This window comes from Chlamydotis macqueenii, chromosome 2 (assembly GCF_036417535.1).
Source record: "Chlamydotis macqueenii isolate bChlMac1 chromosome 2, bChlMac1.mat, whole genome shotgun sequence".
Lineage (NCBI taxonomy): Eukaryota > Metazoa > Chordata > Aves > Otidiformes > Otididae > Chlamydotis > Chlamydotis macqueenii.
Window position 1 is genome coordinate 106,969,979 of NC_141557.1, and position 26,129 is coordinate 106,996,107.

At 39.8% G+C, this 26,129-nt stretch overlaps 1 protein-coding gene across 2 annotated transcripts in view; it reads right to left on the bottom strand.

The window, feature by feature from the left end:
- Positions 1–26,129, bottom strand: part of LDLRAD4 (low density lipoprotein receptor class A domain containing 4) — a 179,346-nt gene that overhangs the window by 120,344 nt on the left and 32,873 nt on the right. For both annotated transcript variants that reach the window (XM_086740575.1, XM_086740573.1), the window contains exon 2: positions 24,117–24,257. In XM_086740575.1, the coding sequence (XP_086596701.1) occupies positions 24,117–24,257 (141 nt within the window). The remainder of the gene's footprint in view (positions 1–24,116; positions 24,258–26,129) is intronic.

A 26,129-nucleotide genomic window follows, 5' to 3' on the forward strand; every position in this document is an offset into this window, starting at 1 on the left:
TGACTGCAAGTGAGATAAGCTGCAAATAACAGTTTTATCTGTCTAGACTAAAGGTTTAGATTGGCTTGCAATCAATGGCTTCAAATACAGCAAATCTCCAGGACAGGAAGATGAAAAAGGAGAGAGGAAAATCAGTATATGAAAACTTATTTCAAGATACGGTGTATCTTCATGGGAACACAAAATGGCTGAGGCTGGAAGGGACCCCTGGAGGTCTTCTGCTCCAATCCCTCTGCTCAAGCAGGGCCACCCACAGCCAGTAGTCTGGACCGTGTCCAAGCAGCTTCTGAATAATCCCAAGGACGGACAGAGACTCCACAACCCCTCTGGGCAACCTCTGCCAGTGCTTGGTCACCCTCCCGGCAGAGAAGTGTTCCCTGATGTTCAGAGGGAATCTCCTCTGCTTCAGTGTGTCGCTGTTGCCTCTGGTCCTGTCACTGGGCACCACTGAAAAGAGCCCGGCTTTGTCCAATTTCCACCCTCACTTCAGGTATTTATAGACATCAGATGAGATTCCCCCTGAGCCTTCTCTTCTCCAGGCTGAGCAGCACCAGCTCCCTCAGCCTGTCCTCATAGGAGAGAGGCTCCAGTCCCTTCATCATCTTTGTGGCCCTTTGTTGTACTCTCTCCTGGATGTCCATGCCTCTCCAGTACTGGTGAGCCCTAAAAGATGCTTCCCAAAAGACACTTTTCCCTAAAGACACTTTCTCTACTGAAAGTGGTAGATTTCTCCAAATTCAAACGAGTAAACAGTGAATATTTACTTCAGAGGGTTCACGTAATCTACTTTCTCACTCAAAGTTGTTGAAGTTTTTCATTTTAAAGGGTCAGTACTTCTATTCAGCCCACAAAAAAACCCACCAAAGTCTCTAAACAACAACCTTTTTGATGCACACCAGGGACAGAATTATACTTATCTTTTTCACACAATTTATAGCTGTCTTCTAGAAAAGGCTTGAAAACGACTAAAAAGGAAAGTTTATTAAATTGTTTACTGCTCAAATACATTCTGAAGCAAAAATAAATTCCTTGCCAGCTGGTGTTCCAGTGCTCTCTGCAAAGAAGAAGTATTCAACACTTACCTCATAGGACCCAAAATTCTTCTTTCTGCCTTTTCCCCCCCCTGTGCTGTCAGTTTTTTTCCTAACATTTTCTCTTTAAAAAAGCAAGATCAATAAATAAATTCTTGACATAGCTGTTTGCATAATGTCATGAACATTGAGGGAGAGCACAAAGTGATCCTTTAACCTATCCCTCACTGCCCGGGGCAGCTCGGGCCGGGAGCAATGCCACCAGAGGGGACAGACCATGGCAGGGCGCTGCTTGCAGCCATCGTCCTGTCCCAGACCTGAACCCCCAGGTGCTCCACCTCTTTAAATGGGAAGCTTCCCTAACCCTTTAAAAGCTGTCATTTCCAAAGCTTGAAAGAAGGAGGAGAGGAGAAACAGGAGGAAAAAAAACCAACACATATGTTAGAGTCCTCTTCTCTATCTGCAAGGAAGTAATTTGATAAATGGTTGTTAAAACCACCATTTTAATTAAGCCAAAGACAGGATATCAACTTTTAAACTGCTCCTCTGCACAAATTTTTCCAGACTATGCTGGGGAAAAATAACAGCAAGAACATGTTAATCTTTTTCTGGCTTACTAGTAAGTTATTTATAACACATTTCAAAATTTTGGAAGGTTATATTACAGACTCTGAGTTGTATTGTCTATTGTTTTACAACCAGGTGCAGGAAACTCATGTAGAGCCAACATGCTTACTTGAAAAAAAAAAACCAACTCAACCAAAACTCTCTGGATTTCAGAACTTGCTTTTTGTACTTTTCTGATATATTTTAGCAAATGTAGGTATCCATAAATTAATATATACTAAGCATAAATGGAGCCCCCTTCATCTTTCTTATGTGTATTATATAAATACCAGTAACTATCAGAGGCTCGTCTTCGAAGAGAAATTCCAAACTTACCTTAATGTTGTTCTGTCTTGCTCCCTGATTTCATATTAAAGAACAGAATTTAAACCAGTTTTCATAGGGAAATGCAAGCTTTTTGCAATAGTCTGGTCTCTGTACTTCAAAGCAGAGACAAAAAGACTTCTTGCTTTTCTGAACAGATCAGTAACAGAAAATTATGTGGACTATTCTTTTTTCTTACTCAGTTCTTGCAGACCAGAAATGAAGTCATCTATTGAAGACAACTCATCTCACGAGGGAGGGCATTCCCCAGGTCTTAAAGAGATGGAGAAATCTAAGAAGCAACAGTACAAACGCCATGAAGAAGAAAGGAGCCTATATTTTAATCTAGACGAAATAATACTAACTTCAACAAACAGATGCCAAATGTCATACCTTTTTCCAGCAGCAGACTGTCTTGAACAACCACAACATAATTATTAGACAGCTGCAAATTCTGAACAGGATGCTTTTCTGATATTGCGCAGTGACAGCCAAAAATTTGCTTAATTTTAGCTTAAGGTCAGGTAGTCCAACACCAAGCCTGTGTCTGGGGAAGTTATATTTATGTACCACTTATCTGTTCTTTCCTTCAGAAAATTCATTACCCAGTTTTCCTTCCTGCTTAACCTTAACCTCAACTTCCAAAAAAGTATCAAATTCTGCCTACACAGTGTTCTTTATAATTAGACATAAATTGTTCAAGAAGTTCAATTATAACATTTTCTGCTGTAGCATCTAAAAATGCTGGATATTAATAAAAGCTTTAATCATCCTGAAAAAAATACTACGCTATCAGTATTCTATTACATGTTTTAAATTCCTCTGAGCAGAAAGAAATATAAAGATTGATGTATTACTTATTACTATGCACACAGCCATCATTTCATGAAGTTGAAAAGTTGGTTTACAACAGTTTCACAGTGTTGAGAATAGAGCTGTCAATTAAGTTTTCATCTATGGTGTTGGATACAGTAAACCTTATTTTATGACACATGAGATTTATATTCTCATCTATTAATTTAAAAATTTAACTACTCTATTACATAATATTATGGTAATATGACTTTCATTGTACGTATAACTTATAAAATACTAATACAATAGGTTTAGTATGTGGGTAGATGAGTTCATGTGCATACATGCACATAAAACAGGCAAAAGAGACGTTCAGATCCCTGGGAGCCTTTGATAGGCAACGTCCACATTACAGCGTAGATCTTCAGAGTATCCAATCTGAGTATTTAAGTACTACTCTAACACAACGATACTGCGACACAAACACATCTATTACCACGTAAAGCTAAAACAACCAACCAATCTGCTGGCTGTTGTTAACAGAGCTTATAAGACACACTAAGTGTCCAGAAACTATTTTAATACTCCTGAAGCTTATTCCATATTAATATACATTTTCAACCTACTATAGACATCAAGGTAGTTTGTCATCTTTACATTTTAAGTACACATCATCTCATTTTTCTCTCTCAATTGTCTCAAATCTTTGTCCTTTAATTCGGCTCTCTGCTAGCAGATCAGCCTCCCATTCTCATTTTCCACATTTTACGTATTTCCTTCTCTGGTCAATCACTGGCACTTGTCAACAAAATTTCCCCACTAACCTGGTTGCTGATGTTGACATTTTCCAGGAATATGTGCGTCAGTATACAAGGAACTTAAATAAAATGAAAAAAATACAGGTTTCCTGGAAGATGCTAAATTAGAAGTCCCTTATGCAAAACCTTTTCAGTTACACAAAGACTGGGCACCCAGTGTGATGTCCTGCCAGATAAAGCTGAGCGCTGCCCTTTGCTCTTTCCCGTCAAGTGGCTTTTTCCATCATCCGTTTCTGCTTCCACAGAGCTGGGTTTAGGAACTTTCTAAGGCGCTGCTAGGATTTGGAAGGATATATTGGTTTGGTAAGCAGTTTTAACGGATAAATACACTAATGGACCACCATATGCTGGAGAGCCCTCTTGATAATAGGGAACTCTTGTTCCCTGGCTTTTACTATTTGCTTCAGGCACTGCTGGGCTTTTTCCTCTTATTTCCCTTCTGTATAGTTTTATTTATTGTTGGCTCTGATCATTAACAAAAGTGGATGGCAGCAACTCTTCAAGAGCCAGCTACGGTTTTTTAAACAATAAAGAGGTAGGATATAGGTCCAAAGCTGGGGACTCAAACAAGCAATAAAACCTAAGTGCTCAGAGAAAGTAGATCCAACAATAATTTGGGGTCACTTCACGTGGAAGGCCCTTGGGGAGAAGATTAGTTTCACTAGTACCATTCTTTTTTGGAAAAGCATACATTGTTTTTTTTCCAGTACACTTGTCCAAAAGTAAAGTTTTGTTCTAATATAAGTGTAAATTTGTCCTTGTTATAGTCAGTAATGAAAAAACCCACAGAAAAAAAAGTAACCTGTAAATACTGAAGTGCAGCTACATTAGCAACAAGTGGAAGATGACACTTTTCTCAGGCAATTAAACTAATCTGTGCGAGGTCGACTTACAAAAAAAATACCACGTTGTATGGCCTTATAATCAGCTGAAGGACGCAGATCTAAAGAGAGAAATGAAATCCAAACTACACAGACGCAACAAACTTTTCCAAGAAAAGAACAAAGGAAGATTGCACTCATTTTATTGAAAATCGTTAAGAAGAAGTCAAAGAAACCAATTCCAAGGGCTTTTTTCTGGACTGAATGACTACAGTCTACTGAATTGGATCACTCTGATCGAGGTATGGTGTAGGAAGTTCAAATCCAGTTCTTCATGAGCAATGAAGAGGACCCACATTGAATTACATGTACAAACAAGAAAATTTACACACAAAAATTAGCTTTGTGAGAAACTTGGGAGCAAATTTCAGCAGAATTAGGAAAACCAGTCCAAAACCTGCTTTTGAAGATCCATGTGGCTTCATTCAACAATGGATTTTAATAATTATTTAATAGTTTGACATTAATAAATATTTAATATTAAATTTTTTCTCACATATAATACATGCTAGCATTAAGTATTAACGTTAATAAATATTAACTTACTTTTATTTAGAATTATTTTATTAGTTTGTTTATAGTAGTATTTAGTTTATCTTCATTGTGTTGTACTTTTGTGTAAATGAAGTTCGTCTAACGCTCTCTAAAATTATTTGGGGTTTTTTTTCCCCCCTCTCATGCCCTCTTCAGCTTAGCAGTTTAATTAATATCTATTTCTAAGAATAAGTGCTGTCCTGGAGAATTTAACTACACATGCAGAATGAACCCTGTTTCTGAGAAGACCTGTAACAACACAGTAAGCTTCAGTGGAGCTTCATTTCCCGGAGCATAAATCTCGTTATTCAGCTCGCTGTAATATTTGACGTATCGCTGGGAATGTACAAAGTTTATACTAAGTTTTGTGGAAAAAATCTGTAGAACTCAGCTCAAGTTAATACAGACTCAAGTGACCTTCTCCAAAAAATCTTCTTAAGCTTCCAGAAAATAGCTCTTTGTGATAAAGCGGGTATTTTCTAAGGCGAGTTCTAGCTCTATAGAGCTCTTAAGTAAACACAGCCCCTTCCAGCACACTGTGGAGACTACCTCTTACAGAGGAGATAATATAAATAAGTTTAAATAAATATAAATATGTTTATAAAGAAGATATACATCTTTTTAGGCTGGAACTGCTCATTAGACAGTGGTGTATTCATGCAAAGCAACTCTGTAACCTAACATGGGTCTACAAAATCCAGACTTTGATCCTCAACTGGTTCCTGAAAACCTACAGCGGACAGGGGGGCGACTTCAAGGAACAGCAGAGCAGAAAGGGAAGGAAAGAGGAGAAGAGGGAGAAGAAGGAGAAGAAACAGAAGAAGGAGAAGGAAAAGAAGAAGGGAGTCAAACTGACAGGTCATTTCTTTCATTTAGCTTCTCTGGGCTCAAAACCTGGCGTACTACACAGGGCAGGATAAAAATCCAGCAGATACATCACTGAATAGTTCTTTGTTCATTTTATACAAACGTATTTTGCCACAAAGAACAGAAGCAATACTGTTAGACTGGAATATGTCACCAAACTTGATTCTTTTATCTGAAACTGAAGTCTAAATGACTCCTTTTATCTGCCTTGCTGGTCCACTGTCCCTCTCCAAGTGCCTGAATGAAAGCAAGGAACCTCAAAGCTGTCACATTTCCAGATGTCAGTGGACATCCCAACACCCATACTTTGAATAGAAGGAAGTGGATTGATTTGGCTAAAAGGATTTTAGGGGCTAAAATATCAAAAGATGGCAGGAAGAAAGAAGAAGGAGGGGAGACCACTGGCTAGTTCCAGCCTTGCTGCTGACTGAAACAAAGGGAGATGAAGCCGGATCTAACGAGCTCCTTTCACTGCTTTCCTCAGCCATGTGCAGCTGAAACAGTGGGTATGATTCAGTGAGAGAAAAGCAGTTTACTGAAGTTTAGTACTTCTACTTAAAATCACAAATTCAACTCCTCTCAGCCCTACTACTTGTTTTCAACATGTTTATTTTCAGCATCAGTTTGAGTTGCCTGTGTATCTGTTCACTAAGGGATACTGAAACGTTATCCTGCAATAAGCAATTCCTTACATCCTTCCCTCCCAACCTGGAATCTACTGAAGCTTATCCAATATATACATTTGCTGTGACATGTTTTAACTACATCAAGAAACACCTTAAAAGAGCCCCCTTTTATGCTACCCGGGATCAGTTTTGCTACTCTGAACGTCCACACTGAAAAGGTCTCCCTGGATGTGTTCTGTGCCTCTAGTTCTCAATTTTTTTTTTACGTTAAAATGAAAAGTAGCAACTCCTTGCACTGTATTTGCTGAAGGAACCGAAGACAGGAAGCAACTTATACTACAAACGCAAATACTATTAAAACCCAGCTTCCTCCACATTCATGCCATTTAACCCTCCCAACCACGAATGGTGGCAATAGCCTCTACTTTCTCTTTTTCCGGTTCCTCAGGCCCATCAGCATGGCCAAGTGAGATGTGGCTAAACCAGAGCCGCGCACTCACTGCCAGGTCCTTGGTATTTAATTTGCCAGCCAACCATAGGTCTGAAATGTACTCGAAAACACTTTCTTCCTTTTTCTTTTCTTTTTAAATTCAGTAATATTGTCTCTATTTAGTACTTATTAAAGTAATAGCCAAGATGAATAATTAGATATCCAGCAGGGCTAAATCAATGAAGCTCCTTTGGACTCAGTTCACAATGCATATAATTTCAGTGCAAGGTTCTTCCCATCTAGCCCTAGCAAAGGGCCCCAAACAACTCCAGTTATAGATCTTTTTAATCATTGCCTAATTTAGAAGTGAAAGGAATGATGCCATGTACAAAAGAATGAAGTCTATTTTCACCACTAACCTGAGCTGAGACACCATATATGAGCAGTCAGTACCCTAATCTTGTACCACTTAATTTCTCAACCATTTTCACTGGTTTTTAAAATGACAGAATCACAGAATTGTTTGGGATGGAAGGGACCTTTAAAGGTCATCTAGTCCAACCCCCTTGCAAGGAGCAGGGACATCTCCAACTAGATCAGGTTGCTCGGAGCCCCGTCCAACCTGGCCTTGAATGTTTCCAGGGATGGGGCATCTACCACTGCTTCTTGTTTTCTTCATGAAAACTCAGCGAGTACAATCAGGTACCCTAAATACCCTGTATCTGAATAAATGAAAATCTGTGGTGCAGCATGAACCATCATCTGCAGGAACCCAGCAGTAAGTTTTACCTACATGATTCCTGCAGAAATAGTAACCAAAAATCCCAAGGAGTTAAAACAAACTGACTTCAAGACAACCAGCAGGAAGGGCGGCCAGGATCATGTGCGCAAACAGTGAGTTTCAGATGGCGATAGCTACGCAAGGCAGGGCGATGTCTTTGGGAAATCCAGCAACTTTTTCTTCCCACAACCTGCCACACCTCCTGCTTTCTTCCCAGCGACTGACTCGTCAGGCAGCCTCGCTCTCCCTACCGCGAATTATCCACCTTCCAGTCTCTCTAACAAACCTCACCCAATCTGTTTGCTCTCAGAGCAGTATTATCCCCGTTTCTCCATCCTTCGTGGACACACCTGGAAATACTGTGTGAAACTGCACACCAAGGTGAGGGCTTCATGTCCATGAAATACAACGTTTTATCCATGCCTACCTTCAACATGCTGTGGCTGCCAAGGGCCGGCAGGTTCAGAAAACAGCCTGCGAAGGAATCAAATGGAGGCTACAAAATCAAGATGCTGCTTTGATTCCAGTTGAAAAAAAAACCTACAAGATTCACAGGCCAGTGGTAGGATTTGGAGACCAGGCTTATGCCTTCAGGAGGCCAAGTGATTCAATCACACGGCAAAGAAACACCTCTGCAATTAAAAGGATTACATTCTTGCTCCTATTTATATCTAAGTACCTTTATAAGACCCTCTTCTATCCCAGCCCTCTACCAAAGAAGGAAAAAACAAACCCCAACACTATGCCAGTCTTCAAACACTTGCATATTTTTAGCTGTTCTCATTTCAGTCAAATTTCACAGTGTTTATGGTCAGCAGCTTCTCCCTGTACTTCGCCGCAGAGCAATGCAGCGTTAGTGTGGAAAAATTGTGCCATGTGGAATACAAGGGCTTTTTAAAGATCAACAGTTTAGGAATTCAGGTTATGTAGGATCATCACCTATACCTGTCCATTTGTAAGTAACACTGAAACCTCTGGTTTCCAACACACAATGCCTGTGCCTTCGTCTTGTTACCCCCAGCGTAATGTTTTATCACTATGAATCACGCATAGACGCAGCTTCATGCACAACACAAGGCAGACAACCCAAAGTATTTTTCAGAATTTTTTTTTTCTTACTGAGATAAGCAGATCACTAAGAAAATCTCGGTAACTGCATTTATTTTTCAGATTCATCTAATAACTTTTAAATCTCAGAAAGCTGTTTCACATCTGCAGATTTCTAGCCACTGGTGGTCCTGCTCTGAAATAAGGTTTTCTCTGGAAAATTACCTCTGGAGTAGTTTCCCCTCCTCCCCCATTGGTTGACAAACTATAATTAATTAGAAGAGAGGTGTCTGTCTGTCTGTCTGTGTGTATGAATAATGGAATGAGACACAGCTGGTAAAACTAGCAAAGCATAAATGTAATGCCTTGACCACTTGTCGCTATTACAAAATCCTATGGCATTTTTCCCTTGTGTATTAGTCTTGCAATGGGGATAATTACATTCTGTCTATTCAAACCCTCAGTTTAAATAGCTACTATGGTCACATATAGAAAGATATTTGTATGTCTAGCTCCTACTTTAGCGACTTAACTGCTGTTGAATTCAGGGACAAACATACCTTTTGAATATGGGTTATGTATGACATAATTAAAGAATTTCTATAAAGAGGCTATGCAGTCTGTAGTTTAGTAAGGTAAATTTTCTATTTAGCTAAAAAAATGTACATTTCCTACAATAACCAGTTATCTGCCTAGATAGAATAAAGTCTATTATTGCTCTTTTTAAGTCAGAGACCATCAGTGTCATGAAAAACACACTCTGCAAGCAGGGTCTTGACAGTCAAACAGTACTTCAGCTTCCTCACTAGAGAGGCAAAAAATTAGAAATATCTCTATTTAAAAAATCTAACTGACAGAGTTCAAACAAGTAATTAAGTTCAGTTAGTCCTGCAGAATGGAGAAAGGAATCCTAATTATTATTATTATTATTACTATTATTACTACTATCTAATCCAGCCCAGTATATTGCAAAGTACTGCAAAGTTTTTTATCTGTGGGTGCAATTCAAACATCTCTGAAATCTGTTTTTATTGTGCATAAACATTTTTGTACACAGTTATTAGCTTGACAAATGATGTCTTTATAGAATCCATAATAGAAAGTGTGGCCAAATATGTAACTGAAGTGTTCCAGGCAATATGGAGAAACAGTTGTGCTCATGCAGAAATTAGGCTTTCCAACAGAGATCTCTAAAGCCCCATTTGTACTTGAAAGACATGTCTCTTGTTTCGCTTTATTTTTTGCTAGCCAACAAATATCTCATCTGTATTCTGCAAAACACACCTTTCAACTGTGGGAGGAAAACAATGTTTTAGCATTCTGTGGGGAGGGAAGATAAGGAGGGGGAGAAGAGGAGGGGGGAAAGAGGGATTATTTCCCCAGTTACCTGGAAGATCAGAAGTGCTCTTTTAATTGACATATGGATATATTCGCTTTTTCATACAGATAAAGAAGGAAGTTGTTTCAGGAAAGTGTGTGAAACATTTTACAAAAGCAGAAACTGCATCAGAAAAATAATCTCTGTGTTTATGTATCGGGAGCAAATTTGGAATTGCTCTTCCTGACCTATAGATGTGCCTTTTACCTGGAATACAGCGCAGCACAGAGTGTAGCAATACTAATAATGCTGTTACTGCCTGGTCCTATAATGATGCACAAGGCTGAAACGTATCTGGACTTCATAAAAGAAAAAACACTGTTCTAGAATATATAAACATGTGTGTGCATGCATGTATGTATTTTTAGGACGTACAGAAATTGGAAATACTAATACTTTGTACTGAAATTCTTAGAGATAATACGATAAAACACAAGCTTTCGATAAGTTGCAATAGTTTTCCTAAGGAGCCGTTCATTATACAGCTGCCATTACCATGTACTTCCCACAGCTATGGCAGTTCAGAAATTGGCTGCTCTTTGGTGACTCTTCACTGAAAGAGGTACAGTGAGAATCATCCAGGGAATAGTTTAAAGTTGACACACTCTGGGTTCATTAGCATGACAGGAAGCAAAAAGGATGAGTCAGGTTTCGTCTCCAGTGTTAACCCAATGCTGTCCCTTCAAGGGTACAAAAAGCTGATGGCCATTCACTTACAGTAATCTACACCAAGAAACTAATCTGTTGTAACAAGGAAGTTCCAGATACCTCACTTTCAGAACAATTTTAATTGAAGCACGTTAGTTATGGTACCACGCAGAGATTAAGACAAGTGTGAAAACGAGATGCAGGACTGCACTCAAGCAATCGTACAAACACCGATGTTATTCAACATCCCGGCCGCTAATTAGCAGATGGATGGTATCTGAGTAATAGCTGGCTGGTGCATGTATGACCACACATCTGTTTCCCACCCCTCTGCATCACTCTGCATGTTCACAGCCTACACACGTTTCTCTCCGAAAGTCCTAATTAACGGCTGGCTTGTGTTGCAATAAGGATAGAAACTGTTATCGCCTCCTGCAAGAAGAGAAGATCTACAAACGTTGTCCACTACTATTGAACATTTACGTATTTATGTTCTGTTTAAGGAGCAGACATTTCTGAAGGTCTGGTTTATTAACTACACAAGCCAAATGGACAGAAGGGCTGTAAGAAGCTTCAAAGAATCAAACACCCATCTATATTGCAACACATTTAATTCTAAACCTTGCTTGCTTAAACCGGCTTCCTCTGCAATTCCCAGTACAGCTCCCCCGTCAGCATGCTCTCCTGCGCTGGGGATGTGCTCAACACCCCTCCCAGGGCCAGAGCCTGGTGTGCAACCGGGAATCCAGCACCGGCTGGCAGCGATATCACAGTTTTCACTTGTTGAACAACTCGTCGTGCCAGCCTCGCTAGTCAATCACCTTCTATGAAAAAGATACACACAAGAAAGTCCAGATTTTTGCTTTATGAGATATGATGGAAGGCTGTTACATGCAATTATCAGTAATTAATTAAATTAGGGAAAGTGCACATAAGGACTTTGAACATGGCTGCACGCAAACATTATTCCAAGCCACTCACTACGGACTTCAGTTTCACACCACACATGGGAACCTGTGCGCTGTCCTCCTGTATGGGAATGTTCAGTGCTCCAAAAGACTGAGGAAATGTCCTCTCAAGCTCTGAACTCAATCTTACAGTTAGAAATAAGCTTAATGCCTGAAACTTCAGCCTTAGACACTTCCTAACTACTCCTCTCTGGATAGATTACACATAAGCGGAGTCGGTGTTCAGAGGCTTCCTTTCTTTAAATACCACTAAATTCTTCCCTCAACGGCACTGCACGGTAATGAGGTCTGCAGCCTGAAGACAGGATGTATGAAAAAATGCCTTTTTTATCAGCTTTGAATTGCACTGAGTGATCTTCTAATCTTACGACACAGCCTAAGTTCCTGACCCACCTTCTGTTTGACACCCATAGTTCTGTGTACCTTTTTATTTCCCCACTCTTTATCTACACTCAAAAGTAAACAGTTCCAAACTTTTTGGTCTCTACTCATATCAAAGTCTGTCCACAAATTCTTTCTGCTGTTTTCTGCATCTGCAGCATGTTCCTGTGCTGCAGCAACATTTGAACACAGCATTCTAGATAAAGCTGAAACGTTGATTTATGTAATGGCATCGTAACATTTCACATCCTATTTTTATTGATTCAAAATATTTTCTCTGACCACAACTATATTCTCTAAAGAGGTCCTCATTCACCCCTTCACAGCGATGCTTTGGTCCTTTTCCTTAAATTACATAATTAATTAGGATCCAATAAACTGTATTAATAGCACATATTTATCCCTCCAATATGAATTACTTTGCATTAATCAAGATTGAATTTCATCCATCAATCTGTTGACTGCTGACCTCATTTGATTAAATCCTTCTGATATTCCTCTTCAGACTTCACTAACACACAACCAAATATCATTACGTTCCACTGCATTCACCATTTTTTAAGGTACTCTGCTGCAATTGTGGAATTACAGTCGACTGCTGAAACTCTCTCCCATTCTTCTGTCTGTAGTCACATTTTAATGCAAATTAACTTTTTATGTATCAATTTAGAAACTACTTACCATATCCATTTCCTTGCTCTTTAGATGTTGACATACAAGTGAAAAATTAAATTTCTTAAAACTAGACAGTATGTGCTAATAAACAACATAAAGCATACACTTTCTAAACTTTTTTTTTAAATTTTCATTGTCAGTTTATCATTATATTTTTTCCAGTATAACACACATTTTTCTGAGGTTATTACAGTTTAACATCTCTTTGCGTGTTTCTTCAACCACGTTAAAATTCCACCTTCTTTTATTACTTCTGCAAAGTAGATGAACTTCATTATCTCCATTTTGTAAAGAAATTAAGGAAGAAAACCAATAAGGATTTCCTCAGGATTACACAAGAGGTCTGTGGCAGAGACGTCAAGTAAACCTGGAATTCTTGGCAAAACCTATTCACTGATCACCAGGTCTTCCATTCTTCGTATCATTTCAGTCCTTCCTCTAGTTTTCTAACATCAGTGGAATTTCCTTTCCCCATATATTATATAGCAGGCTTGTCAAAAGCGGACGTGGTTTGAAACCTGTGTTATACAGCACAGTGAATGCATTTGCTGGAGGAGCACCGCCAGCCCCAAGTACTCCTGGCCAGCTGACGGATCATCTACATAGTAATAGCCTATCAAAAGTGACAGGTATTCACAGAGAGAGCTGCAGCTTATTGCAAACAAAAGCCACACGCACCTTTCATCCTGGTAATTAAAACAAACAAGCCAGTACCTTTGTCAGGGAGAGAAAAAAAAGATCATGTTTTCAACATAATGATTTCCGACATCATCTAGCAATCTTTGACTGGTAAGAATGGTAATTTCTTCTGGAATATCTGAATCTGCTGAAAAGAAGCCAAGATTGTTTCCTACTGAAACAGCTGAAAGGTTCTGCAAGATAGCAATATCATTCTCAGCATTAACTGCAAAGCATTGAACATGAAGAAAGAAACCGAATACGTGAAGCACCATGAGGTGGGTGGCCAGGTTGAGGGACACAGGCCACCGTGACTGCTCTCCCAGAGACTATCGACTCTCCTCTGGAAAAAACTGGGAGATGACCCTTACATCAGACCGTACCTCTATAGTTTCTCAAAGCATATGGTTTATTCTGGCCAGATGAGCTAGGTTTCAAAACCAACAACAATAAAACTACCTGAAATTTAGTAGGAGATGTAGAGCGTGAACTATCCAAGAACTGAGAAATCGATTCCCACCATCACATACAGCAGCGCGCCCATTGTCACAGAATCCCGTTTGAATAAAGACAACCCTACCCCAGGGCTGTCATTGCTTGTCAGCCTTAGTCATACCCATTTGTTTATACACACTTACATTTGTTATCTCAGACCACAAAAAAAAAAAAGAACATTCTAAATCTTGGTGAAATATAAAAGAAAGGAAGGATTGTTTTGAAGGACTGTGCTGCCAAGAACACAATAATATCACCACCAGCCCCCACACATTTGTTATTGCATTCGGCACAAGCGCCGGATGAACATCTGCACTGCAAAAACTCAGCCCATTAGCTCCCTCAGCTTGTTAGTATATTTTAATATTGTGATCACAGCTTTCTATTTCTATCAAGGTGCTACTAGGTGCCAGACTCAGTATTCACGTAGCGCATCGTTATTATCTCTACACCCCCCAGGTCTTTAATCTGTCTTACTTTAATGAAGCTATTACACAGCAATACCGAAACAGAAGGAAAGCAGAGGGAGAAACCTGAGGAGAAGGAAAGAGGATACTACTAGTGTGGCAATACTGCTGGAAAGAGAAGTTGAACCCTCATCTTATCATGCATGCTTGGACTAATGCTGTGGTACATACATCCTTCTCTAGCCTCTTAGTCTGTATTGTAACTTAGAGAGAAGTCATCTACCATATACAAAACGCAATTAAATTAATTTAACAACTCACTCTCTCCTGATCCACTCTTTTTCTTTAGCTCCTTACAAGTGGCTCAGTATGAATAGTTGGTCTACTGCGTCACTTATAGTCTAAATAAATTTCTCAGTGCTAACTAGTCTATATTCACTCCTTATGTTTGTGTAAGGGATACATGTGAATAAAACAAAAATGAGAGCAAGCCTGCTGTAACATGCACATACACACTCCCACAGTATCTGATGCTGGTGTGCTACACAGTCACAGGTGACAACTGTGTTTTCTACATGCAGTAGGCTTTGTGTGTGCATTTTTTCTTAATATCTAAGCCAAATTTAAGCCTGCTTTCATCACAAGATGAACTTGTTTCACCATTAAATATAAAGCTGTCATACAGTCCACAAATCCTGACCAAAAAAAACCCCAACATCACAAACCAAAAAACCCCACTAACCACTCAAAACAGTAGGCTTAGAAAACTTTAAAATACCTGTTCCTCACAAAATAAGTTAAAAGATCCAGGCAAACAATCTTGCAGGTTTACATGAATTCATCACTTTCAGGCCTCAGTCCTGCATTCAAAAAGCCTTAACATGAAAAGCATGCACTGAATAAAGAAGAAACCAATGTGCTCACATATCTACTGGTTAGCAAAGGGCTGACGGATCTTCTCTTGTTCTTACACTTACGAAATTAGACATTTTCTCTTCACCTCAGTTACTCCCCTTTCTAGATGCCAAATTCTCTCAGATGGTCAGAAATCCTATGCTCTTCACTCAGAGCAGGGCAGCATTCCTCCAACGAACCAGGTTTACTGGGAAAAGTACAACTGTTTATCTTACTTGCTTATACTCTTTCACTGAGCATCTGCAACTGGCCATTACCAAATTCAGTGCTGGGCTAGCTGTGCCTTTGATCTGACCCAGGACAGCTGTTCCTATGAACTCATTTAACTAGCTAACATTTAATAACACAACAGTTTCACAGAAATGTTAAACCAGACAAGGACAAAGCACCACTGAACGCAGCTACTTGTACTGCCCTCCACTTTGTGCTGGCAGAAGAGTTTGGACAGTTGAGCTGAGAACGGAATCAAAGACACGACACTGACTGAAATAAAGTGGGAGTTTGCAGAGCTCATCAGAACCAGACCAGGTCTCCAACTCAACTCCCATGTGACTGCACGAGCATTTGCACAGGGATAAGTGAGGAAGCAACTACACGTGGCAACACTAGCTTACATTGGTTTCAAGCACTTGCAAAATTGTGGAGAAAATAAGGTTTCTCAGACTTTCCAGTCTGAGAAAAATAGCTGCACACTAATGGCCAAAGCAACATGGTTTGGTTAAATACTACATGATCTGGAAAAACATAATTTCACACACAATACAGAGCACAGAGAACACTGAAAAGCAAGGATTTCTTTGAGCACCAACATGATGCTATACGTTAAGCTACAAAGTTTAGCTTCAGACAGCAATTTTTCAGTGTGCATTTACTCATACCAGAACATACAAGCAAACTCCCAATTCATCTTCACCTCAGATGTTACTTTAAAACAGAAGGAGAAGATCAGCCTGATTAAGAAAAATAAAGGTGGTTCATTTCATCAGGGAGATGGAAGAGTTCCTGGAGATAAGGGGTCAGTTACGCATCTGCAGAATGAAAACGCAATCAAACATCCGAGTCTGCAGCATTCCTAGAGAAGGAAGGTCATCTAGTTTGACTCTATGTCCCTTTGAGGGTTTTCTAAAAATTATTTATTTCATTAAAAAAAAAAAGCTGCCTCAAAAGCACTCAAAAGTTCTCTAAACACTTTAAACCATATGAAAATATAAGTAATCTCCATATTACCTAAGCACCTGAACAGCTTCCAATGCTGCACAGAAGAAATAGTTTGTGCCTGCTCCTCTAAGCTTCTGTTAGCCAAGTGCACACACAGCACAAATGCAGTGCTCCTAATGAGCATTTACCAGCGATAAATGATGTCAATGAACGAGGGAGAGCAGTGGCTTTAAAATTAACATTGGAGGATTTCAGAACTGCATCTAAAACTTACAGAGATTTAGCCAGGCAGCTGCTACTGCTCTGTACAGTGTGAACCCCTACAAATGAAAATGTAGAGAAGGAGGACAGCAATGAACAATACTTAGTAATGTGGACTGAAAATATAATAAGTTGCCCAGTTCCACTCTGTATGATTTCTGACGTCATGTTTGAGCACCTACTAGTTTTATGTTAAATAATGGCTGAAAAAAACTGTCTTACAGTTTATTCTCCTCCTCTCTCCACGGGGCAAATTGTGCCTGTGGTATGATACTGTGCTGTGGATTTTGTACTTTAGTTTTAGGCCTGCATGTATGAAATATTTTTGCAACCATGCGCTTCTGGTGGAGCTAACAGTTTGAAAAAGGGTGCCCTCAGAGTCTGTGGGAGGCCATTTCCCTGCCTCATACTGGTTCACAAGAAGCTCCTGTCTCTCGCAGAGCCAAGTCTCTTGCATATCTGTAAGCTAGAAAAGTCACATCATAACTGATGTCTGGCACTACTGCTCTGGGACTTCCAGCCGGAAGTTTAGGTACTCTCTCAGATATGTGAAAATCAGTCTTTGAATTAAGATTTTAATATACTGTTCACTTTGAGCACTTGAAATTCTCTTGCATCTGTGAAGAATCAGTAGCAAAAAAAAAGGGGGACAGGAGAAATCAAAAGCATTAGCAGGCACCACTGTACTAAACTGTAATGTTTAGCACTAGATGAAGTTCCCTAAGAGCTAAGAGGAACTGAAGGAGAGGTGAATGAAAGCTTTATGAAGAACAAACACAAACAGTTCTAACAAATGTTGTTTCTAGATCTTGATTAAAAGTGATACAACTGACTTACATACTTTGCAAATTATTAATACAGCATTTCAGAGCTATTTAAATTCCCACATTTTAATCTGCAGGGCACTGTGAGTTTTTATTTCTTTTCTCATTAACTGTGAAAATATGATTAATGTTCAGCTGGAAACTTTGTGAAATGGAAATTCCTTACCAGGAGCTGAGTTCAGCCCTGTTTGTAAGCAGATGCAAATACCTGATGTTGTACCAGCGTATTTCATGGTTGGTTTTAGCCACCTACGTGTGCGTTTGGGTTGTCCAAGTTGCTAATACTGTAAGGCTCTGGTTGAAGAATGGGTAAACTCTAGCATTACTGAATTCCACTGTAGTTTTATTAATGAATTCACGGGATCAGCATTCTACTTCATTTATTAAACACCAGGAAATACAGTATTATTTAAAATACACACAAAATATTAAAGGAAAACACAAAATTCACCTTAATGTTTTGCTTTTTTAAGCTCATATTAATTGCTAATGTTTCATTATGTGCTTCCAAAATATGCAAAGATCAAAATTTTTCAAAACAAAGCACAGAACCTGCTCATAGCACTTCAAGAAACGAGACTGCAGTATAGGCCGAAAACCAACTGGATTTTCTAAATCAAAATATCTGTCTAGGATTTAGTTATGTATACATAGAACTAAAATCTAGAACGCTATGGCTTATTCTGTAATACAAAACCCAGAGAACCTCTTGCTTTTTAAAAAAGTTAGCATATGTATCAAATTAAGGTTTTGTTATAACTCCACCAGTCAAAAAAAAAATTATGGCTCTGTCTGCATCAGAAATTTTCATATTCCGATCATCAATTGGGTTCAGTGACACAGAAAGGACAAGTAACAGCATGAGAGATCACTAAATAGCGCAAGACCTGCCCTAGGCTGCAGGTCTCACCTGGTTAACACAGCTTCTCCTTTCTAAAGTGTGGGCAGCCCCATGTAACCTCATCTCAACAGCCAGGGACATCGGGAGCCTCGGCTAGGGAGAAGAGACAAAGCCTTCTGAACAAGTGGGCCAAATCAAGAAAAAGTAAGCAAGTAAATAAGCATTTTCAAGCATATACTGTGGCTGAACCAATCAATAAATACAGGTGACCCAACAGTTTTGTGCATGTGCTTTATGGCCAGATGAGAGCTCTCCCAACCCACTCCCTCAGAGATCTCTGCTCCCAGCTACATCACCCCATGGTCCCCGGGCAGATGCAGCTGAAATCAATAGCACTGTCATACCATCCCTCTTTTTCCTCCCCTAAAACCCCGCTGTAGCCCAGTATCAGCTATGACCAGCACTGCCGGGCTCCCAGCACCAGCGGGGCAGGATGAGGCCGGATCGCTATCTGATGAGAGGAAAGCGCATCCTGACTTTCCACAGTCACTTAAGCCGGCGTCTCATTGCTTGTCCTTAGAGACCACAGCTCCACTCAGGCAGAGAGCGTCTAGACAGTATTCATGATCCATCTGTCTGGCACAGCCAGGCTGATGACAAACTCTATTAGACCCGAAACAATTTTTTTTTTTTCCCTCCGCTCTTCCCTCCTCCCATCTCCCTTTTCCTCTGAGAAGCAGTAATCTGACACTGAAAATTACTATCATTGTTGCAATGCTCAAAATAGCAGTGCCAGACTTTCATTAACATCAATGCTAGACTGCTAAATATTTAAAGAAATGGATAAATTTCACCTGAAGTGGGACAGCCCGGCACACATGAAAGCCAGAGCACAATCAAAATGTAAATCCAAGCGGTTGTTTTTATCTGCGCAAATTCGGTGTCACAGTCAGAGGGGGATGCCAAAGGTCTCTTAAAACAAAATATTTTCCTTTGATTGAGCTTTTTGTTTTTAAAACAGAATCATTCTCCAACCCCCTGCAGATCCCTGCAAGGCTCTGAGCTGACAGAAGTAGGTGGGGGTGGTGAAAGGGAGAGCTATATATTTGATTTGTTTGGGTTTTTTTACCTTGCGGAGGAAAATGAACTCCTACAGCAAACTCTTCTATGCCAAAACAGCCATGACACATCACCTCCATCAATGCTGACAGCTTGAAATTTGATGTAGACATAATTTTCACATGACAAGAAGGATTTGTTCTCCCTTATTTTATTCTTCTTCAAATTCTCATGCTTGTCAGTATTTGTGTTTCATATGCCCACGAACACAGGCAGCTCACAGCAGAGATAACTACCTGTACTGTTTTCCACCAAACAATTAAAAAACTAGAATCTCCACCGTTGCAAGCCTCAATTAGACATGACTTGGATACTGCCGTCTGCAAACAGACAACAGACTACGCTTCCCATTTCAAAATCTAATTTACTTTTAGCAGGACAAGACAGGCAGATCATTTGTTGCGAAACAAAGGGAAATGCTCGAACAAATGAACTGTGTCCTGCTAGAAGCAGGCACATTGTTTCAATTCCTCGGAGTCCAAATTTTGCAGGTCACGTGGAGTGGCAAGCTGCCACCAAGGCCAAGTCTGCAATGTTTAAAATCCTCTTCATCTCATTTTTCCTATCAGAGCTTTGTGCCGTTAAATACACCCTCGACCTCCAAGTAGCATTAAAAGAACGGTCGTCTCCATTATCTCAATGAGTCAGCCTGTATAGTTGACGAAAAGAAAAACAGCAAGTGGACCTACCGAAAGCTGATACGGGCTGTTTCATATGAGGCTACCTGTAGGGAAATGTGCATTAACCTCAGGTACATTTTAACCTGCATCAGCAAGCCTGTGTTAAAAATCCCCATGTAAACCAAGCAAGCTGTTATCTTAACGTGTTGGCTTCGATGACTTAGCATGTATACTGACCAGCTAACACCTGCACCACTGCAACCAGTGTTAGCTAGAATCAGACTGCACCACACACTAGCTAATGCACCTCATAATTGGTGAGGGGTTTGCCCGGCTGCCCTCTAAATTCACTGTGCCATACAGACCAAATTGCCCACGTAGCGGCATAAGAAAACTCAACCTACAAGTCAGCAGAAGAAAATTATTAATAAAACCAAAGGGCTGCACAAATACACGTTTTGTTTAACTTCGCACATGTGAGACACCTTACTGAGTTCAGTAGCAACAGTTAAAAGACCGAAGTAACAGCCTTCACACTGGAGCCAGATAAGAATAGAGAGGAAGACTAAATCTGGGAGATTTAAACTCCTCTAACACAATGGGATAGCATCTGCTATAATCACGAGATCCTGGGAGCAGGTCACCCACAAAAAATATCTTTCTATACCACTGCTCATGCAACTAAACTAAACTAAACAATAAGCTCCAACAAGACATTCTGGATTTGGCTGCTGGCAAGAACACAAATGAGAAATGCTTCAGTAGCCAGGAAATAGGGCTACCGCTAACATGGCACATACTGCTTAAATAAACTGAAGCAGAACTTCCATATGAAAATTTATTTATTTAGACATCATTTGGGGGCAGTGTATATATTACTGTGAAATGAGATGAGTATTGTTTCCACCATGGGAGGATAGAAGGTCTGCATACAGTAAGAGAATGGGATTCTTTGAAGAAACAGCCGAGGGGGAGGCATACCACAGTAGTGCCAGCGTGCTCTAGGCAAAGACAAGAGGAGTCCCAGGGAGAAACGGGCCACCCTGCTTGGACATAGACCAGCACACACTTACATGTGGCTTCTTTCAACAGTCTCCTCCCCATTCAAGAACTCTGCACAAGCACGAAGATGCAAGAACAGAGCTGGTATCTAACACTGACCGGAAAGAAATTCCTGCTTTAAAACTCCTCCTAACAATTATTTTTTTTAACACTCATTTTCTTCTTATTGAGCTGTATTACTGTCTTGTCACTAATTAGAGGCCAATGAATGTATGTACGTCTGTGTTGGAAGGTAGCCTCGTCAGCAGGGACATCTGACGTGCATATACCCTGGTGTACTCTGGTACGGGTTCCCATTAAAATAATTGAGCAAAAGCATCCACAAGTTTCTTAATTCGACATGTCATCCCTCTAAGGCCTGGGAACCGCACTTCAACAAGTATTCTAGAAACATTTTTTCAAAGCTGGAATAAGCCAACACAACCAACTGCCACATCCATAATAATGCTCTTTCCTATGACCAGCTGGCACTGATTTCTACCATGTAGCAGCCTGTTCAACAGCCAGAACATGATAAATATCACTAATCCTCATTTGTTTTAAATACTGATTATGGTTGTATTATTTTTCTGCCTGGCTTCTATCTTTTTTTTCTTTCTTTCACCTTTAGGACCCTGTTTCACTGGGTTTTGGTTTTTTATTTAAAATAAAAGTCTCGTTATTTAACAGTGCTTGTCGCACAGTCCCTATTGGAAAGAAAAGTACAGTCACTATCAATATCCCCAAACACAACAAATAAAGAACCACTCTCTGCCATAAGGTAAGCAAAAAGTTAAAACAATTCTGAATGCTCATAGCAATAAATCAAATATTTCCTCTACAAACTCCTTATTTGTAATGTTGTTACAAAACCAGCAAATATCATTCTTGAAAGACTTAATAAGACTGTTTACTTAATTATTCCTCTTCACCCAGCACTGGGGAGGTCTGAAGTAGCAGGACCACTGGACACCCTATTTTAGGAGGAGTCACAGAAAATGAACAAATGTAACAGCTTAAGGGAACGCAATTAATGTGAAGGAACTTGTGGTTTGGATTTTTTTTTTCTTCTAAACCCTCCCAGAGGGTTTAAACCCTACCACAGATGAATGGTAACAGTCCTCACATCTGTAAAAGGCTAATTTCAGAAGGAAGCAAACATTCTTTCTCCATGTCCACTGAAAAGTGAGAAAAATGCCACCACTTGGACCCATACAACTTTCCAGAGACAGGATCATGGAACACGTCAACCGAAGTTCCCGTGCAAGCAGTAGGAAACCTGTCACTGAAGGTTTTTGGCAGAGACATTTTATCGTGTTTGGTCCAGATAAATTTTATGCTGGTGGAGGTGAGGATGTCCTGTCAGCTGACCAGCACCGCTCCCTTTCAGGCATGCCTGGCTTGACGTTTTTGATCTACTGCAACGCACGAAGGGAGGGATGTGGCTTAGGGGAAGACCAGGAAGTCTGCAGATTCTGGATCAAGCAAGTGACGATTTTTACAGTCCAAAGGCCTTTTGAGGAAAAGGGCAGCATGCGGTGTCAACGTGACACTGTGATTACAGCACAGTTGCCACAGGGACGAAGGGGTACTGGAAAACCACTGGCAACCCAGCTATCAGACCTTAAGCTGAAGGAGGCTTTTGGAGTTCCACCTAGGATCTCTACCTAGGAACTCATAGAGTGCTGCCATCACACTGCAGCTGTGCAGGGCCACCACCTGCAATGCCCCAACCTGCTTGTCACCAAGGTCCTTCCCTCTATCTCTACCACAGTGGTTTTCACAGCTCCTTTTGGGCAAACAGCTGTGCTGGCCTGATTTGAGAAAAGAGCTGTACAGCATCTCAGTCAAAGAAATTCCTCTATTTGAACTTTAAAGATATGCTGACAGGTTTTACATACGCCAATAATAAGGCATAACTTTTTTACAACTCAAAAGCCAATGTAAATTCATGGGCAAATACATGTGGCATTTTGTTCTGGACCTGTCACCAAAGCCTATGGCTAGTCCTGGGGCTTTGGAAAGAGTTCCACAACAGATCAAAACAACGAAAAAAGAAATAACAGACAAGCATATATAGTTCATTACTATTTCAAAACCTCTGAAATCACTGCAGAGGTACCAAAGTACTGCAAAGTACAAGATTTAAAAAGATTTACAGTACAACATGTAGACACAAGTTCAATTGAAGGTTAGAGGGCAGAGGAGGAAAGCTGTATATCCAACACTTGACTTCTTCTTCTATTATGAATCCACTCCCATGACTCCTAATGGCACGTGGGTTCATTACAAAAATCACAGATAGATGCTGCTTGCAATTCCTGTTATTAATAACAACATAACTAACACAGATACTCCTAAGCAATAGTCACAATCAGAGGTGAAACAGTGCGCTGAGGGATGTCAGTATTGGCAGAGCCAAACCATTTGGAAAGTACTAAGTAATGTAAGAGCATTTCTGTTGTACTTGTACACCAGAGGCAATATTGGAACATTTCTCCGCCATCCAGAAAGCTGTATTGTGGTTTAAAAATAAGTTAATGCAGAAGATGCCAAAAAAAAAAAAAAAAGTTTGCTTTCAGTGTACATCAATTCTGGTGATAAACTCTGGCACGCTATGCGAGATGTTTATGCACCAAAGAATAGAACTAAAGCTATTTTAAATACATACCTACAAAAGCCCTTTGCTTTCTTTCTCAGAAGCCACATACAATCCATATGATTATAACCTCAATATCTGCAGCACAAACTCCCCTTGCGTAACTACAACTTTCCAGGTTTAGAAACCTAGAGAAAGCGTGTTACAAATCACTGCTGGTTCAGAGAAAAAGAGTATTTACTTCCTCTGTCTCATCTCCCCAAGACATCATACTGCAGGCCAAGTTTCTGAACAGACTGATTTCCAAGGTGAACAGACATATTCAACATACATACATACACGGATGCACGCAAGAAGCCAGTACTTACAGCTAAAGATGCCTGGAGGTGGATGCTCTGTTACAAGCAGACAGTTCTCTTCATCACTGTTATCCCCACAGTCATTCTGTTGGTTACAAATCAATGAACCAAGATACAAGCATTTACCACTGGCGCAGGTGAATTTGCACTCTGAAAGGCAAAAAAGAAACCAAAACAAAAATTTGTGAGGTAACTGGTGCTTACCTTCTAGAATGACTGATATTATAGGCAATCTTTTTCATCTAGATGCTCTCATGGTGGACAGGTCTTTGGCACTTTAAGTCCCCAAAATAATATACTATTTGTAAGCTCTGCACACATAAATATATACGTGACACATTCCAGATCACCAGAATCAATCCACTAGTAAACCAGATTTGCCATTTGTGGAAATTCAACAACTTCTTAAAAAACAGGCAATATTTTTTTTGTAGGTCATGTTGATTACAATTCACTTTGGACAAAGACCATGTTCTCCTAAATGTTTGTGTGGCACCTTGCGTATTTGGGGCAAGACAGCACTATGAATAAAAATAGTAATTGTCCCACAATTTTGAAAAAGAAGTCTTGCACAATGTAAAACAGCATCAGCTGTAAGACAACAGTATAGTTTGTAACCAGGAACAATCCTGTCCAGACACAGACAATTATTCCTTAACTATCTTCCCAAAGCCAATTTGCCAGTCTCCCTACTAATTACAATCGAGCACTCAGTCTGCACGTTGAACTCCCACATGCCAGTTTGCTTTACAAAGTCAGTAAACATCTAAAACCTCTATAAAGTGTCTGAACGCTATATGCAAGCATGCTGTATTCTTTATATTTGGTTAATTACAAAGAAATGAACAGTTTCCCCTAAATATGATTCAGCCATGAGAACAATTCCTGTGAGACCAAGTATTTAAAGAAAAAAAAAACTTTGTTATCTCCAGTTTCTCCTTCTTTCTCTGCAAAATGATGCAGGCTGGCTAACTAATACTGTTAGATACTTCACTAGACTGCTACCTAGCTTTTACAAAAAAAAATGTCAAGGAAAAACTCCTAACCTCGTCTCCCACTCAAATTTTACACTGACAACAGAGTTGTGCAGTTACTCCCTCAGACAACGATGGCATTACCTCCATTCTTGGCCTTTTGCTTACTGAAGTGCTAACTAGTGGTAGCTTTTTATGGGAATCATAGTCCAGTGCCTTGTCATCTTGGATGTTTTTTTTCTCTTATTTTCAGAGCCCAGTCAGACAGGGGTTCAGTCTGACTGACTTGACTTTTGCCTGAAGCTGTAATACCTCAATATTTAAATAAGGCTTTATGTACTAAGGATGTCTACTATAGTTCGTAATTAAAATTCCATTGCCCTTCTGCTAAATTGATCATTTAAATGTCACTTCCAGAAACAAAGCTTTATAGTAAGTATTTAAGATGTAATTAGTTCACAAAAATATACGTGCAATTATAAAAAGCTTTCTCACTAGGCTTGTTCCAAAGTTAAATACACTACACAGAGAGAACAGAGGACATACTATATCTAGACAAATTATAATTTAATTATTACACTTCCAGCATGTTGATGAATTTTGGAGACTCTCATTCACAAGTAAAGGCAAAGTAGACAGAATTAAAAACACGGAACACTCCAAGTAGTTTATTAAAGCCGAGCCATTCCCTGAACCCTAGGCTTCCCTAAGGCTGCAGTTTGGGGTGGCTGATTCTGCTTAAGAGACATAATCTCTGGTCCTTCCCAGCAAAAAGACAGCATCTGCTCATCTTCAGCAGTATCAACACGAGACTTTCTTTTAATCTGAACAGCACTTGGACTTACTCTGAACTGAGACAACAGGACCTCAAATTCTAAAAAGCCCCTACAACAGTTACTGAGGTGTGATACTTACCCACATGTATCTGATGTGTAACATAAGCAAGGTAACAGAGAAAGAGGGGAAAAATAAATTGGGAAAGTGAACGAAATAATTTTTCTTTGCTTTGTAGGTAGAAGCGATTTGCGGACTTCACTCTAAACACTTT